General features: G+C 40.8%; 1 protein-coding gene across 1 annotated transcript; it reads left to right on the top strand.

The window, feature by feature from the left end:
* The first annotated feature begins 1,350 nt into the window (after positions 1 to 1,350).
* LOC147887949 (uncharacterized) lies at positions 1,351 to 4,744 on the top strand. Its single transcript, XM_087393757.1, has 5 exons — positions 1,351 to 2,312; positions 2,706 to 3,176; positions 3,291 to 3,668; positions 3,761 to 3,828; positions 3,941 to 4,744. The coding sequence occupies exons 1-5, from the start codon at positions 1,419 to 1,421 to the stop codon at positions 4,149 to 4,151; spliced, it is 2,022 nt and encodes a 673-aa protein (XP_087249883.1). The 5' UTR covers positions 1,351 to 1,418; the 3' UTR covers positions 4,152 to 4,744.
* Positions 4,745 to 16,544: the final 11,800 nt, after the last annotated feature.

The following is a 16,544-nucleotide window of genomic DNA, read 5'->3' as shown; positions in this document are numbered from 1 at the left end:
CAGAAGTACATGTGAAACAGAAGATTACATCGATTCGCCAGCAGACAGAGCTCGCCGACCGGTATGTAATACCACAATGAAAACTATGTGGTCATATACTGACAAGGACATAAGCGGCCATCTCCTCTTGCGTATCTTGGTAACACAAAAACATGAGGTAGAAGGGCCGAGCAGAAACACAAATAGCAAAGACGAAGAATGCAGAGACTAAAGGTAGCTTTAGCTTTCGCAAACATGAAATAGGAGTCGGGTCCACCATCTTCAGCCCTTGCTCTCACATACGTAGGGCATGGTGCTCCTCATTTTTTGATTCATCAATCACCTACCAAAACAAATTGGGAAGTGGTCAAACGCAATTTTACGTACGTTGCCTTAGGCTTGGCCATGCTCATAAGGCTTGCAATCAGAAGCAAACAACAGTCATTTGAAATAGAGAAGGATATCAAAAACTAAAAATAGAAAAATAACCCTCAGCAGGCTAAACACGAACGTCTTGACCTCTCTAGAAGTTCTCGCTAGTGGTATCCATGGAGTCTTCGGAAGCTTGCGGCTCATCTTCACGATTTGAAGCAGATACGTTTGCCATATGGGAGCAAGTGTTTGCACGGTATACAGTAGGCAAATGTCACAACGAAGAGGAATTGCCAGAAGAAGGCACAAAAGTACAAAGGGTTATGGAGAGAGGAGGTAAACCACCCATTTTAGAGAAAGCATGGCAATGAACGTGCTGCAACCATGCTTGAGAGTTGGCCATATCTGTTTCCACAATCCGCACTGCCCTGCGTTCATGAATGACTTGATTGTCCTTCAAGCAATCCACACTGAAAGAGAACGAACCACATGAAAAGAAAGGAACACCGTGTAAGCATGGGCGAGCGCCATGCAAACGCAATGCCCACGCAGGCGTTGGCAAGCAGAAGAGATGGAGAAGGGCGGCCAACATATGCGGCGGCAGGTGATTGGCAAAGGTTGGCGGCAAGTGGCACGCGCTGCGACCACCAGACGATGACGACGACGACGACGAGACGGGTGCATGTTAGCACGCACCGATGACGGCGACAGGTGCACCTGTGTGCAAGCACCAGTCACGCAAAGGGAAAATCAAAATTCATGAAACCGTCGAGAAAAACCATAATTTTTCGCTTTGAAGCGTCAAAGTCTCGACGATAGGCTTCCCGGATGGTGGCGGCAGGCCAAAAAACATGGGGGACACTCCTCGAGTGGTGCTCTTCGAATGCAGGTTTCGAGACCCTCTAAATTCAAAACCCCCAAAAAAAAAAAAAACCTCTCTAACTCCAAAAAAAAAAAAAAAACCATGTCATCTTCTTCATGAGCAAGAGCATAGCCAAGCTCAAGCTCAAGCTCAAGCTCCATAGCCATGCCCCCGCCTTTCTCTTGATGCTCCTTCCTCCCCCGTTATGCTCAGTTTCTCCCTCCTCCGAGCTTTGCTTCTCTCCTCCCTCCCCCCTTCCTTGCATGCTTCCCTTTTCCGTAGCCTCATCGCTTCCCCTTCCCCTCCCTCCCTCATCGCTTCCCCTTCCCCTCCCTCCCTCTTCTTCACCATGCATCACTCTTCCATCCCTCAGCCCGAGCCCCTTCGAGCTCTCCACAACCTCCCTAGCTCTGGATGCTGGCACGCTCCTTCGAAAAGACAATCCGTTGCTTGTGCTGGCACTTCCAGGGAGCCCCTCCGGTCCGTGAACCGTTGTAGAACCGAGGCTTTACTGTCGCGCAGGAGCGCGGGAAAAAGGGCGTGCGTCCAGGCTTTTGCACCTCGAGAATGTGGGTTCTCATCCGGAATCCAATCATCAAGTTCCGCGGAAGAGCAGAAGGAGTCGTCCTCCCTTGTTCATTGTGAGCAGAATTTGGAAGAAAGAGGTGGTGTTCTAGAATGCACCAGCAGCAGCTCCGCGTCCGTCACCGGAACCGAGGTGCAATCCTCGAAAGTCTTGCCGAGGCAGGAGCAAGCTCCTTTGCTGCTAGAGGAGAACGTTTCTGAGACCGTCCGCTCTTCCACAGGTAGTGATGATACTACAAATGTAGCGTCTCTCGTTGTTGAACCGTTAAACAGCGACAACGATGTGGAGTCTCTGGAAGACTGCTCCGTTAGTAAGAGTAACTCGGAGGGCCTTGCCGGTAGAGCAAGGAATCGTTCTGAAAGGAGGCGAAAGGGGGGTTTGTTTGCGCGTAACGTGCAAGGTGACCTTCCCGACCTTCTTACGGTGCCAGGGATTGGCCCTCGAAATATGGAGAAACTGGTGGCCAAGGGGATAGGGAAAGTCGAAGAACTGAAGCAGTTGTATCGTAACAAGGTAACACTAATTCGCGGGAGCCTGTTCACAGGGTTTAGGGTTTAAGCTTGTGCTAGGGGTTTTATCGTTTAACGATGTAGAAAGAGAACTAGTAACATGACGGCTGTATGGATGTACAAATCAATCGTGTTCTCATTTGAAGCGGGCTGCGCATTCTTGCAACTCTTTCCTGTATTTCTTTCGCTGAATCTGGTGACCAGTATTGTTTCCATCGCCTGGAAAGTAAGTGACTGGAAATGAACCCTGCGTTGCAGCTTGCTCTTTTTGTGGGATGATTCCTGTAACATCCATTTTTTTGTTCTGATAAAAGGCCTCACCGCTTTTGACTATTGAGAGAGAGAGAGAGAGAGAGAGAGAGAGAGAGCGCACTAAATCTTGGGACGTGATGTTCAGTTTCTCAATGATGAAAGTGCAAAGATGGTGGAGTACTTGCAAAGCTCTGTGGGCATCGTCCACAAAAACCACGCTGAGAGTATCACCTCATACGTAAAGCACAGCGTAGATGAGGAGGTGAAAGCGCAAATGGATTCTGACAAGGAAAGCATTACGAGACAAAATAAGAAAGTCACAATCTGCGTCGAAGGAAATATCAGCGTTGGCAAGACAACTTTCTTACAGAAAATAGCAAATGAAATAATTGAATTAAGGGATCTCGTGGAGATTGTCCCGGAACCTGTAGATAAGTGGAAAGATGTTGGGCCTGATCATTTCAACTTGCTAAATGCGTTCTACAATGAACCTGAACGATATGCCTACACTTTCCAGAATTATGTATTTGCCACACGGCTCATGCAAGAGCAGGAGACAGGAAAGGGCTTGAAACCTTTGAGACTGATGGAAAGGAGTATTTTTAGCGATCGCTTGGTAAGCTTTGAGAAGATAAGGGTCTAGAAGATTTCAGACACTTGACTTCGATGCACTTCTGTTATGGCTTTGCTTAGTTTGTAGGGATTTAAGTCTTCTTAATTGTATTTGCAGGTGTTCGTGCGAGCTATTCATGAAGCTAAGTGGATGAGCGAATTGGAGTTGCGCATATATGAATCTTGGTTCGACCCATTCATCTCTGCCTTACCAGGGCTTGTTCCTGATGGATTCATTTATCTAAGGGCCAGTCCTGATACATGCCTTCAGAGGCTTCACATGAGAAACAGGCCAGAGGAGCATGGTGTTACACTCGAATATTTGAGAGGGCTGCATGAGAAACATGAGCAATGCTTCTTTCCAGCTGAGAGCAGTGGAGGTGTTTTGTCTGTCAGCCAGTGGCCTGCTGGACCCTGTAATGTACCTCCCCCTCCTCGCATTAGGGATCGCATGTTTTACCTCGAGGGAGACCATCTGCACTCCTCTATTCGAAGAGTAATTCAGCAACCTTGTGGACCTATGTTTTTACTGGAAAATTAGTTGTGAAGATGTTGTTGGGGCTCTTTTAAACATAGTTTGACCCACAGGTACCTGCTCTTGTGTTGGACTGTGAAGCAACAATCGATTTTAACAGGGATTGTGAAGCAAGGGCAGAGTAAGGATCTTGGCTTTGAAATAAGGCCACGTGTACATTTTATTTTGGTGTACACATAATTGCAGCACTACATTGGAAGATTGACAATGGTATGTATTTTCTTTTTCTGCAGGTATGCCCAGCAGGTTGCTGAGTTTTATGAGTATATCCAGAGTAACAAAGACTTTGGAATGAAAAGCAAAGACCACAGTGGCACTCTCAATCCACTTATACTTCCCCATAGTCATACAGGTCTATTAGGACCAGATGGTAGCTCAATATTGCATGGTCAGGCGTTAAATGCGTTCGATTTTACAAGGCATTCTTCAGCATTAATGAGATGAATCTGTCTAGTGTCAGCAGGAACATCATCGGAACTAAGACTGGGTGCACTCCGGCTGCATTTTTTGTTAAAAAGACTTAATAGAATCCCAATTTTGAGGCAGCTGTGAAGGGATTTCTGAAGCGTTGGAGCTCTAATTCGGCAATGTACAATATGTATAAGTCAAGCGTTTTGTTTTTAATGGTTGGAAGATAATGGCCAAGAGATTTTTAACTTTCCATCTGAAAATGTAACTTCTATTTTGTTTGCTAGCATGCTTCCGCTTCATGTCTACTTGAAAGATGAACTTAAGGACTCCATGAAACCATGAAGGTAGATGGTTGCATCTGCAGTTTTTTCAGAAGAGTGCTTGGATTATTGAACTTGATGCAATGGGAAGGTGTTCAAGCTGGCCCTCTCCTATTGCAAGTAACATGTACAGTTTGCTGAGAAGTCTTGATTTACACTTGCAATTGTCCTAAGGGTTGCATTTTCGAATGATTTAAAATGATGTAACGGGAATACTATCATGCTACCCTACTCAAATCATGCACTTAGGCTGTTAGGACTACATGCAGGTGGTTCAAGGCTGTTACCAACAGCATGACTGTAGTACGTATTTTAGGAGTTATATCTGTGGCTAGAGATTGGATAGGTTGAGAAACTATGGTAGGTGCTTTGTAGTTCGAGATATTATATTGGTGAAATGTGCATGTTTTTTATTTTGTTGTTTTCTCTGAACACTAATATGTCTGCTCAATTTGATTGTAGTTCGAGATACTGTATTGGTGAAATGTGCATATTTTTTATTTCGTTGTTTCTCTTAACATTAATAAGTCTGCTCAATTGATTGTTCCATATAATACTGCTCAAAATAAGTGTGCAGTATCAAAAAATCTAAGAAACATTCACTGCTTCTTTTGATGATATTGCAACTCCAGTAATATTTGTTCAGCATCCTATGTTTGTATTGTACCTCAGTATGCAGTAAGAGCTCACCTTTGTCTTTCCTTCTATAGGTGTTCATGGATTGTTACATAGACTGATGTTTAAGGGGGGTATGTCCCTCTGCTAATTTTGAGTATTTATATATTGCGTTTTACCACTTGCTGAGGAGTTGAAAGATATGTGAGCGAGCATGCAGGGAAGCTAACTGTAAATCGGTTCACTTATTCAGCTAGATTCCAATGCATTGTTAGGCTGATTAAATGAAAACTGTTGCTATATGGGTAACAAGAGGTTGATTGTTGGAAAATAGATAAACATCACCTAGTGATGCTTATCACTTATGCCCATTTAGCTGATGCTTGTGGTATGGTCAGAGGAGAGTAATATTTATGGATTGTTTATAAAATTGTGACGAGAGAGCTCATAAATTTGGTTTCTGTTTTAACCCAAGTAGAGCATTTTTGGGTGCTGTCAAAATGTGATTGAGAAAATGGCAATGCTATTCTCCTAGTTAAGTGCCCTTTTTGATTTATTGGCCTTGCTCTCATGGGTAATCATACTTTAAACACGCATACATTTCTTGCTTGAATAGGGACGTTGTCACTGGTCAACAACAAACAACATTTGTATCTCAAGAGTAATTTAAGTCAGCTTGGCACCACTTTGTTTTAACCCCATTGCACTCTTGAGCAAGCATGCCTAAGTGTGTCAGAAGGGCATGAAAGTACCCATTTGAAACTAATTGATGCAGCTCTATCTTTGGTGGACTCCCAGCGTATCTGGTGTTTTCTCAGAAACTTGGGGGGCTAATAACACCCAAAGTAAAAGGCATGTGCTCAAATTTTGCTATGCAACGGGCCTGACTTTGTTGATTGATCCCTATTACTTGGTTTTGCTTCAATCCTTAACAAGGGGTGAGGAGGCTTATTAGTAAAGGAGGAACATGGAAGGATTTTGAAGGTGTGCATGCTTCCAAGAGGGGTCTAATGATTCCTAGGGGTTCTCTATTGGCTTTGTCTATTGGTTGAGACAATCTAGATGGATCTTCTTGAAGGAATTCTGAAAAGGGGATTGGAATTATCAAATTAGAGGATAGGTAAGGCCTAGGCATGACATTGGCCTTGAAAAAATGGAAGCATGGATGAGACTTTTGTGTTTCTTTTAGGTATTGAAAGTCTAAACCATAAAAGTCTCCAACTAAATTTTAAAGTTTGCCAAGATTTCTCACTTTTTGGCCAAAATTGAAAAGCAAATAAATAAAATCATTTTATATATTGTCGATGTTGTGAATGGAAAGATAGCCAATTGGTTTTACAGAGAGGTTCATGGAGAAGAGATTGAAGTTGAAGGAGAGTTCACATGGACGAGAGAGAATGGAGTAAGGTGGAGGTAATATATATACGTGTCTCATTTACTAAGTACAAGAGTTAACATAAACGAGAGAGAATGGAGGGACGTGGAGGTGATATATATAAGTGTGTCATTTACCAAGTACACACACTTGAAGGGAGGTGGATGCGTTTGACGTGTGTCTTTTTGTAAAATTGTATTCTGAACAGGGGGAAAGTGGGTGAAATAAAGCGGATCACTGAAAGGATGGGTGAAAAATGGGAGTGGAAGAGAATTATGCAACTCAAAATCATGATCTTGAGTAATCATTTTCTTCCATTTACATAATTGCATTTTTTTATTATCTTGAGGACATTTTAGTGGATATCAACAAAGGAGATTGCAAAGTTATGAATCGAGCCAATGATAACCCATACCATCAAAGCAATATGTTTGATTTTCCCTATTTCACTAAATTTGGACTTTTTCTTTGTTTATGGATAGAGCCACAAAATCCTTCCAAATGAAAAGTTAATTTTGAGACACTATGATTTTGGCTTGCTTTAAAGAATCTCTCTATATTTTACACGTTGTAGTAGGCTTGCTTTAAAGAATCCTCCTATTAATTCGTTCTGTGTTTTTTGTGGCCATGCAGTTTTTTTAATTGAAAATAAAAATATTGGTGTATAATGGGAGCCCCCCTTATGGAGGGTTTACTATAACCCATGTAGCATTTAAACTTGAACATTAAAAATTATGCTCAATGGTATATAAATTCAAATGATAGAGAAAAAACTTGGAAGACTCTTTCTTATTCCAAAGAACAAAAAGAGCTACATACATTACTATATATTTAAAAGAAATATTAAGCTTTTGTAATGCAAATTGCATCTAACTTCTCAAGATTGAAAAAAAACCTTGGTTAATACATGTTTCTCAAGTGGTTATAACTATTTTTAAAAAATCACGTTGCCTTTCCTTGCATCATCATATTGTTCATATGATGAACTTGAACACAAAGTTACTATGGTAATTCTTCATTTGTAGTGTATATTTCCTTGACTACCAAGCTCTTGACTAGTAGGCTCTTGACTACAAGGATCTTGACTAATAGTCTATTCTGGATTGAGTCCTCAACTACCAAGATCCTAAATACCAGGCTCTTGCCCACCAAATCCTATTAAACAAGCTCTTGACTATCAAGGTCATGACTAATAGGTTGCTCTGGACAAGTTTGGGAGATTTGAGTTGTAATCTCATCACTACATGCTATAGGGTTTTCTTCCTTGCTTGTCCCACATTCTCCACTAATAGGCTCTGTTGGACTAGTCTATGAGGTTTGAATTGTGGCATTGCTGCCCCCATGCAACTCTTCCTTATTAGGCTCCTTTGGACCAGACTTCAAGAAATTGAGGTGCGGGCTCATCATTGCCTCCAATAGGTAATGCTTCCTTGCTTGCCCCACCTTCTCCACTTCCCTATCCTTCAAAAGAGACTTTGGGTGGTCTTATGGGTTTTATTTCTCTCTTCTTCCCACTTCTGCAACCTTCCCTTTTCCTTTGATGGAAATATCATTGCCTTTGGCATTCCTATATGATCAGTGGAGTCTCCTTGACTCTTACTGATACTTGATTCCCCCACATTTTTGTGTGCATTTTATCTTTCAGTTGCTCCTCAATAGATCCATTGGATGAATAGCTACCATCCTCATCACTTGAGCTAGAGCCAGCATTATATGGATCAATTTTTTACATCCTATATATTCAGCCTATGTTGCTTCTTTTCTTCCTCTTCTATAATTTCATCTTTAAAAAATGCAACAAAATCAAAATATGTGTTGAAGAAGTCCACCTAATATTTAGTATGATGATGTTACATTAATACCATTATGTAGCAATGCTTTTAGCAATGAAACCCATTTGATATAATGCTACCATTCATCAAAGATCTTCTATCAGGGAGGGACGCCTTAGCTTTCAATAATCCACACATGCCGCATTCAATTTAGCCTCTTCTTGCTCTTCAAATGAGAGCTCCAAAAGCCTCTGAGGAATATTAATTGGAGGAACACTTCCCCTATGTAAACTAACCGTCAAAGGTTGTAAGACCTAATGCTGATGCCTCCTTGGAAGATTAAGTCATAACATGCGAATATACCATGATATACTTTTATAAGTAGATCCCCATGTGCAGATGTTAGACTAGCATACACTGGATCTATTTGTGCTTTTGTGATAAAAAGGATCAACATTGATCTTTGTTGGAGTGCTAAAGGACCTTATATGAGAAATTATACAATCTCAACAATCCCTAAGACTCCAAGGTCCTATAATTCATCAAAGAAAAGTAGACATGGCCATCAATGCTCATCTTCATGAAGTGCTTTGCATCAATGCTATTGTTGAGTACCAATTTTGTCGCATCGTTTGACAACAAGCTATCAAAGGAGAAGCTAAAAGTATGTTCGGTTGTACCTTGCATGGTGCTCTCCAAGTTTTTCTTCTTGTTCTCCACGTACTGCATCTCCAAAACCTTTGGCACTTTTGCTCTCACATCCCCCATTGGTGTAGCATCAACACTCCATGATTGCACTGACCTTATAGCCCAACAGTTGTCAACCATTTGACCAAGGGAAAGTGCTTTGTCTTATCCACATCAACTACTCTATTTGCTAGCTCCTCATTTGAAGTCAGTAAAAATAGTATTGTGGAATAAGCAACTTCATCTTTGACCAGTTGGGTGACCTTTTTTGATGTGGATATGCTTGCTCTTCTTTCTACAGTAGCATACACCATTAAGTATCTTGTGGCATATCTTCTTTATAATATATGGAATGGAGGAAACATTTTGAGATAGTTAGTGGTGTGATAACCACAACTATACCCTAAAAATGAGCCAAAATACCTCCACATCTATGAGTAGAATAAAGTGCAAGTCAATTAAGAGAAGGCAAGAATTTGAAGAATGAAGAGGATATAGATGACGAAGGTGCTAGATTTAGACCCTAACAATTTTCTATGCCAACAATGCAAATGGATTGAGGTTGTTTGAATGGTTTTCCACCATTCAAAGGAAGCTAGATTTGTTTTTGTGGAGACCTTACAAGGATCAAAGGAAAATGAAAATTCCATCTACAACAACCAACATCATTTTATTTACTATGCTATTTAGGAGATCTCAAAGTAATGATCCTCTAGTAACTTATATCCCCTTTCAAAAGCAGGCAGGGTTCTTCAAGGCTTTTGAAGAATTCAAGCAGAGTGACATGGTTCATGTATCAACAATATATGACAATAGATATAAGGTTTGAGCCCATTGATGGCCAACATTTCTATGAAACACGGCTAAGGAATTATAAAAGGGGAAATTTCTATTTTGAGGAATACTTAGTGAAGGTTGCAAGGGTCATCACCATTATCTTCATATGTCAAGATGACTCGTATTTTCTAGAATATAAAAGATTAAACAATTCTACCATACAATATGAAGAAAAAGACAACTCTTTCAAAAGTTCTCATCAAGGCAAGGTAGTAGTGGTTAAGGTGGGAGAAGCACAAGCAACAAAGGGCAAGAGACCTACAATGGATTTTTGCCAAAGCATGAGAGATTTCATGGTCTAGTAAATCGTGACCTACCAAGCCCATAGGATATGAAGAAGCCATTGTGAAATACAAAGATTATACCTGCATTGTGTCTCATGAGGATTCTATCTTTCAATGTATATTGGATTTATGCATAGCAAATGAATCAAGAAAATTTATTGTGGATAACATTATGAAGATGATATGATACAAAATCATAAGCTATGAATGCTTTTTGGGAAGAGGACAAGCATAGCCACATCACTGCCAAAAAGATATAGCAATGATGTATGCAAAGATAAAAAAGAATACCATGGAGAGAACTATGAAGGATAATAATAATTCTAGCTTCTCCTATGATATTAAGTTGTTAAAGGATGTTACAAAATTGGTGTTTGTCAGCGGCGTTGATATAGAGCACTTCATGATAATGAGCAATGATGGTTGGGAGAATCCATGTGTGTTTTTCTTTGATGAATTATAGGACATAAAAGTGTCAAGGATTGTTGACCTTTTATAATTTTTCATACACGATTCTTTGGCACTGCAAACAAAGATTGATACTAACTATCAGATTGACTATGCCAACAGATATCTCAGTTGCATGAACAATATCAAAGATGAAGATATACTAATAGAAAAGAGTAGTGGGAGACTTGAATAAAGATGTTGAGATGGAAGAGAATGAACCTAAGAAACATGATTCTATCTTGAGTGACGAGGGTGCTAGCTCTATAATAGATTGATCTAGTGAGGAGCAACTTATAAATGCTCACATAGATGTGGGGGGATAAGATGTTGCATAGAGCCATCATTGAGGTACCACTTGTCATAATCAAAGGCCAAGGTGAGGAAGCAACCCATTGGTGTTGCTGTTGGAGGGAAGGGAAAGTTGTAGAGGTGAAAATATAGAATCTTAAATCGAAAGGGCACCCATGGTCATTTTTGAATGACAAGAAAGTGGCAAAGGGTGCGGCAAGTAGGCAGGTAGAACTTTTAGTAGGTAGTGAATCATGATATTGCAACTCGAGCCTCCATGACTGGTCCAATGGTCACACCCATGAGTAATAATTGGTAATCAAACCATTAATATAGTGAGAAAAGGAGCTCAACATTTTTATTGCTGATCGCATGTCACGATTGAGGAAAGGAGAAGAGCCAGAAGGAATAGAAGATGACCTACCAGATGCTGCATTATTTTAAATTGATGTTGTGCCTGACTGGTGTACATACATCATTGGGTACTTAATGGCAAGAAGACCACCTCCTAAAATAAAAGCAGTGGATGCCAGAAAACTACCTCTAAAAGTTGCACCTTATCAACTCATTGCAGGGAAACTATACAAGATGGGCAAGGACCAGGTTTTAATGAGATGTGTAATGTCAATCCTCAACGAAGCCCATGAAGGCATTGTAGGTGGACATTTCCAAAGGGAAGCAACAACAAGAGAAGTCATCCTTGCAGGATATTGGTGGCCAACACTTTGGGTAGATGCCTATGAATATGTCAAAAGCTATGATGTATGCCAACGAACTATTAAACCACAACACAAGGACTTCAATCCCCTCACAATAGTTGTTGCACAAAAACCATTTGAAAAATGGGTGATTGATTTTGTGGGTCCCATACATCCAGCAACAAAGGGAACACAGGCATGATACATCATCGTGACCATTGATTACTTTACCAAATGGGTTGAAGCTAAAGTAGTCAGAAAGGTAGATGCCATAAGCTTAGCAAGGTTCTTGTATGAGAATGTGATCACCCAATTCGGATATCCCGTTAAATTGTGTCAGATAAAGGCACACTTTTTGTCAATGAGGTTATCTATGAACTCTTGTCTAGCTTTATGGTGATCCATAGAAAGAGCACACCGTACTTCCCCCAAGGGAATGGACAAGCCGTGAATCCACCAACAAAATATTATGCATTGTCCTCACCAAGGTAATAGAACCAAAGCCTTCCGATTGGGCAGAGAAACTAAATGCAGCCTTATGGGCATACCAAACCACAAGGTTAGTATAGGGAATACACATTTTCAATTGGTGTACGGCCTTAAATTTGTGGTCCCACTAGAATTTGTAATACCCAACCTACGCATAGCAACACAAGAACGTATGGGAGATCATGCATCATGAGAGAAAGAATATACCAATTAGAGAAGCATACAGAGACCGGATTAGTTGCCTACCATGCCATGACAACATAAAAACAAAGAAGGAAGGCACAGTTTGGTAGAAACCTTAAAGAGAAAGACATTAAGGAAGGTGACCTAGTTTTGCTATACAATGCCAAAGTCCAAAAGGGCAAACTCAAATATATGGGTCAAGGACCTTATAGAGTCAAAAAAATGAATCCCATCATAGCTGTGCTGCTAGAAACACTGGATGGAGTCAAGTTCACAATAATAATAAACGGGAGCCGATTGAAGCGCTACTATATCAACATGCAAGCCATCCCCAACAATAATGAAGATTTGGAGGCCCCAAGTCTTCCATAATTAGGCCTAGATTGTATCACGAGCACTCACTAGCATATGTACATCTTCACACATATAGGTAGTTTCAATCGATTTCAACCTAGGGCTCAGAGGTGATGACTGAGTCCTAGCTGCCCTATGATTTCCTTAGAAAATTAAGCATATAAGAGGAATGCCCACCTCACTAGTCATGCATAGCACACCCACATGGTTTGAGCACTATGAATAAATTACACGAATAAAACCCCCAAGAGATACCACACACATGGCACCCTCATCACAAAAAGAGTAAAATGAATCAGCCACTCATAAAAGAAATAGGCACTCTTAGCACATGGCACTGTATTGGCAATGTCGAATTGGAACCTGATTCATGTGTGAAATGCCAAGGTAAAGACAGTCCAATAAGATGGGAAAAAGGCCTACAATGCCATCAGCAAAGAGATACCATGCCAAACAGCCCAAACCTCAACCTCAATAGCCCTTCTCAATCACCAACCTGAAGAAGGACAAGGTCTAGAATCTCCAACCCAGAGGTCAGCACCAAAATGACCACGAGTAGTAGTTCTGGACAATGATAGTGATGAGCAAATAAATGCAACATGCCAAGGAGATATGCCATAGAACCTAAGGACCCTAGAGTAAAGAGAAATTGAGGCAGAGCAATTGACTATGCGGGATGCAAGTGTAGAATAGCTTGATGCCCAAACCAACAAAGGGCTAGCAATAGATGAAACAATACAACTTCTATGGCCATGAGTCTCAACATATGCCATGTCAACAGAGGCGATGCATACAACTTCTTGCAGTCAAAGGGTCTAGGAAATCTTTTTGAGAAGCTATAATCCTTCTTACCAACACTTGCTATGACTGAATACATTTGTCAATTCATAACATTATATAAAAGTAGAGAGTTGGAGAAGGATAAGTATGGCATAGTAATGTATAATGAAAGCCCTTACAAATCTACCTCAGTAGATCCACTATGTAGGAAGATTTCTCATTCATAGAGGCACAAGAAGAATATCCAAAGAAACAATTGGATGTAAGATTCTCTGAGATTCAAGATTTATACCCACCTAACACAAAGTCACAAAGGGGAGGGGGATGTGTCATGATATGATTATGGATCCCATATGCAAAGAGGCAGCTAATTTTCTTGACATTTTCAATCATACAGGAGTGAGAAAAAACTACATGTCAATAAAAACTCTAACACTCCTTGGTAGGGGAAAACTACAAGACTGGGCTCAACACATATCCTTGCTGCTAACCAATTATGTATCCACTACACATAATGGCAAAAGCTACATTGCCCATCTATTGGCCAATATGCCTGGGAAATCTGAAAGCCAATAGTGATAAGATACTGTCCTATCTTGTCAGACCATGCTTTGGGTTCTTGCTTCAAGCCATACAAGGCTTTCTTCAACTTGCAAACAAACTCAGGATGAACAGCATGCACATAACCTAGTGGCTGCTCCATATAGACCTCTTCTTGCAAATCACCATGCAAGAAGGCATTCTTTACATCCATTTGATGTAAAGACCATCCCTTTGATGCAGCCATAGCAATGACTGCTCTTACAGTTGCGATCCTTGCAATCGGACCAATTTTTTCTTCATAATCAATGCCATATGTTTGTGCATACCCCTTGACAACTAATCTTGCCTTGTATCTGCTCACAGAACCATCTGCATTGTGCTTCACCTTATAAACCCACTTACAGCCAATTGCATTCTTGTCTTTAGGCAAAGGCACCAATTCCCATGTAGCATTTGCTTCTAAGGCATCCATTTCTTCATCCATTGCTTTCTCCCATTTTTTCTTTTCCCATGGCTTGCTCAAAAGAAGTGGGTTCTGGTTCTCGTATCACTTTGACCATATAGGCATAGTGAATGGCTATAAATCCATCATATTTCAACCTATCCACAGGATACTTGACTCTGGTAGACCTGCGCAAAATAGGATCACTACCAAGTGCTCTCAAAACATCCCTTGTCTTCCTTACTCTAGGTGTAACAATAGATGGAATACCCAACTCATCATCAAGGCTCTGTTCTAAGCCACTCGATTCACCATCCACATAAGAATGACCTGCATTCACATCAACCATGGGCTGATCTACTTTCTCTTTTCCTTTTCGTGATACTTGCATACCACTATCTGCATTACTTTGAGGAGATTCTCCTAATCTCAATCTGCCTGTCCATGGCAAAGTATGTGAACCACTGCTAGAGGACACTATAGGTCCACTAATATTTTGTGATTGCTGCTATGAATTCTATGCAGCATTACCATTTTGTGCATCTACATCATCAATCACATTTACTGGTTTATACCAGCTACTCATCTCATAAAAAACAACATCTCTGCTCACTATAAACTTACGAGTAGAAGGATTATAGCATCTATACCCTTTCTGTTGCAGAGAATATCCAATAAAGATGCACTTCTCAACTTTTGGATCCAACTTGGATCTCAACTCATCTGGCACATGTACATAGGCAATGCAACCAAAAACTTTCAAATGAGAAATATTTGGTTTCCTACCAGTATACCTCTCCTCTAGCGTTATGCCATGTATTGCTGCAGTGGGAGTCCTATTCATTATGTAGACTGCTGTAGCAACTGCTTCAGCCCAATAAAAATCTGGCAGGTCTTTTTCGTTGAGCATGGCATGAGCTACCTCTCCAATATGCCTGTTTTTTGTTTTTGCAAGTCCATTTTGCTGTGGGGTATAATTGCATGAATATTGCTGCTTTATGCCATGCTCCTACAGGAACCTTGCAAACTCATTTGAGAGGTACTCTCCCCCTCCATCTGATCTTAGGCATTTTATTTGCAAGCGTGTTTCTTTTGAACCATAGCTTTGAAAGCTTTGAAATGCCCAAGCACTTCACTTTTCTTTTTCATAAAATACACCCAAACTTTTCTAATGTAGTCATCAATAAAAGTGACAAAATAATGACAGCCTCCAATAGATGCAACTTTAGTAGTCCACACATCAGAGTGGATTAATTCCAATGGCCTCTTACTCTCTTGAACATGTCTAGGAAATGGTTTCCTTGCCTATTTTCCAAATTGATAGGCTTCACATACCTTATGCATTTCTGCAACCTTGAACTTAGGCAATCCTGCAATAATATTTTGGGCCTGCATTAATTTAAATCGCTGTACATTAACATGACCAATGCGTTTAGGCCAAATATCAATATCTGCAACTACACCAGTCCCATGTGCAAACATTGCTGCACTCAATTGAGGCATGTCTGCATCTAACGTAAACATCCTGCCCTTCTTCTTCCATTTTGCTATCAAGCGACCTTTATTTTTCATATCCTCAACAAGCATCCATGAGGATTAAATCTAACATGCAAGCCCTGCTCAACCATTTGACCAACAGAAACTAGGTTCTTGGTGATGTTTGGGACATGAAATACATCATACATGTATTTCTTTTTCCCATCCTGCATAGACAAAGGAATTTTACCAATCTGCACAATAGGATGTGTAGTATCATCATACCAAGGAGATGTGCATCTGCTTTGGTAGAGGAGACGTGTGTACTTGGGTACACAGATTCAGACTATGCAGGGCATGTGGATAGTAGGAGATCCACTTCTGATTATGTGTTCACCTTTGCAGGTGGTGCAGTGTCGTGGATGTCTCGCGCACAGAAGTGCATTGCTTTGTCTACCATAGCGGCTGAGTATGTTGCAGCCACAAAGGGTTGCAAGGAGGCTATATGGCTTGATCGGCTAGTGGGAGATTTGGGGATTCATACAGGTGTACCGACATTGCATAGTGATTCCATGAGTGCTATTCAGCTAGCACGGAATCCGATCTTTCATGCAAAGACCAAACACATTGAGGTCAGGTACCATTTCATCAGGGAGGTACTTGAGGACAAGTGCATAGAGCTTGTCAAGGTTCATATAAATGATAACCCTGCAGATATGCTGACGAAGAGTCTACCTAGTCAGCGGTTTGAGTATTGTCGTGTATTGATGGGCATTGGATAGTATGCCCACTGGTTGTTCTCCCTTAAAGGCATATTGTCCTTTAAGTGGGAG

Source organism: Dipteris shenzhenensis, chromosome 22 (assembly GCF_047967505.1).
Source record: "Dipteris shenzhenensis isolate YYH24624 ecotype China chromosome 22, Dip_SZ_1.0, whole genome shotgun sequence".
NCBI classification, from domain to species: domain Eukaryota; kingdom Viridiplantae; phylum Streptophyta; class Polypodiopsida; order Gleicheniales; family Dipteridaceae; genus Dipteris; species Dipteris shenzhenensis.
This window is presented reverse-complemented; position numbering and strand designations above follow the sequence as displayed.

What these genes read in the sequence shown, in the direction of transcription:
- LOC147887949 (XM_087393757.1), top strand. Translation starts at nt 1,419, where the DNA reads ATGCTCAGTTTCTCCCTCCTCCGAGCTTTGCTTCTCTCCTCCCTCCCC. An exon ending in AGCAGTTGTATCGTAACAAG is followed by an intron (nt 2,313 to 2,705) that starts GTAACACTAATT and finishes CGTGATGTTCAG; the next exon opens with TTTCTCAATGATGAAAGTGC. An exon ending in GATTGTGAAGCAAGGGCAGA is followed by an intron (nt 3,829 to 3,940) that starts GTAAGGATCTTG and finishes CTTTTTCTGCAG; the next exon opens with GTATGCCCAGCAGGTTGCTG.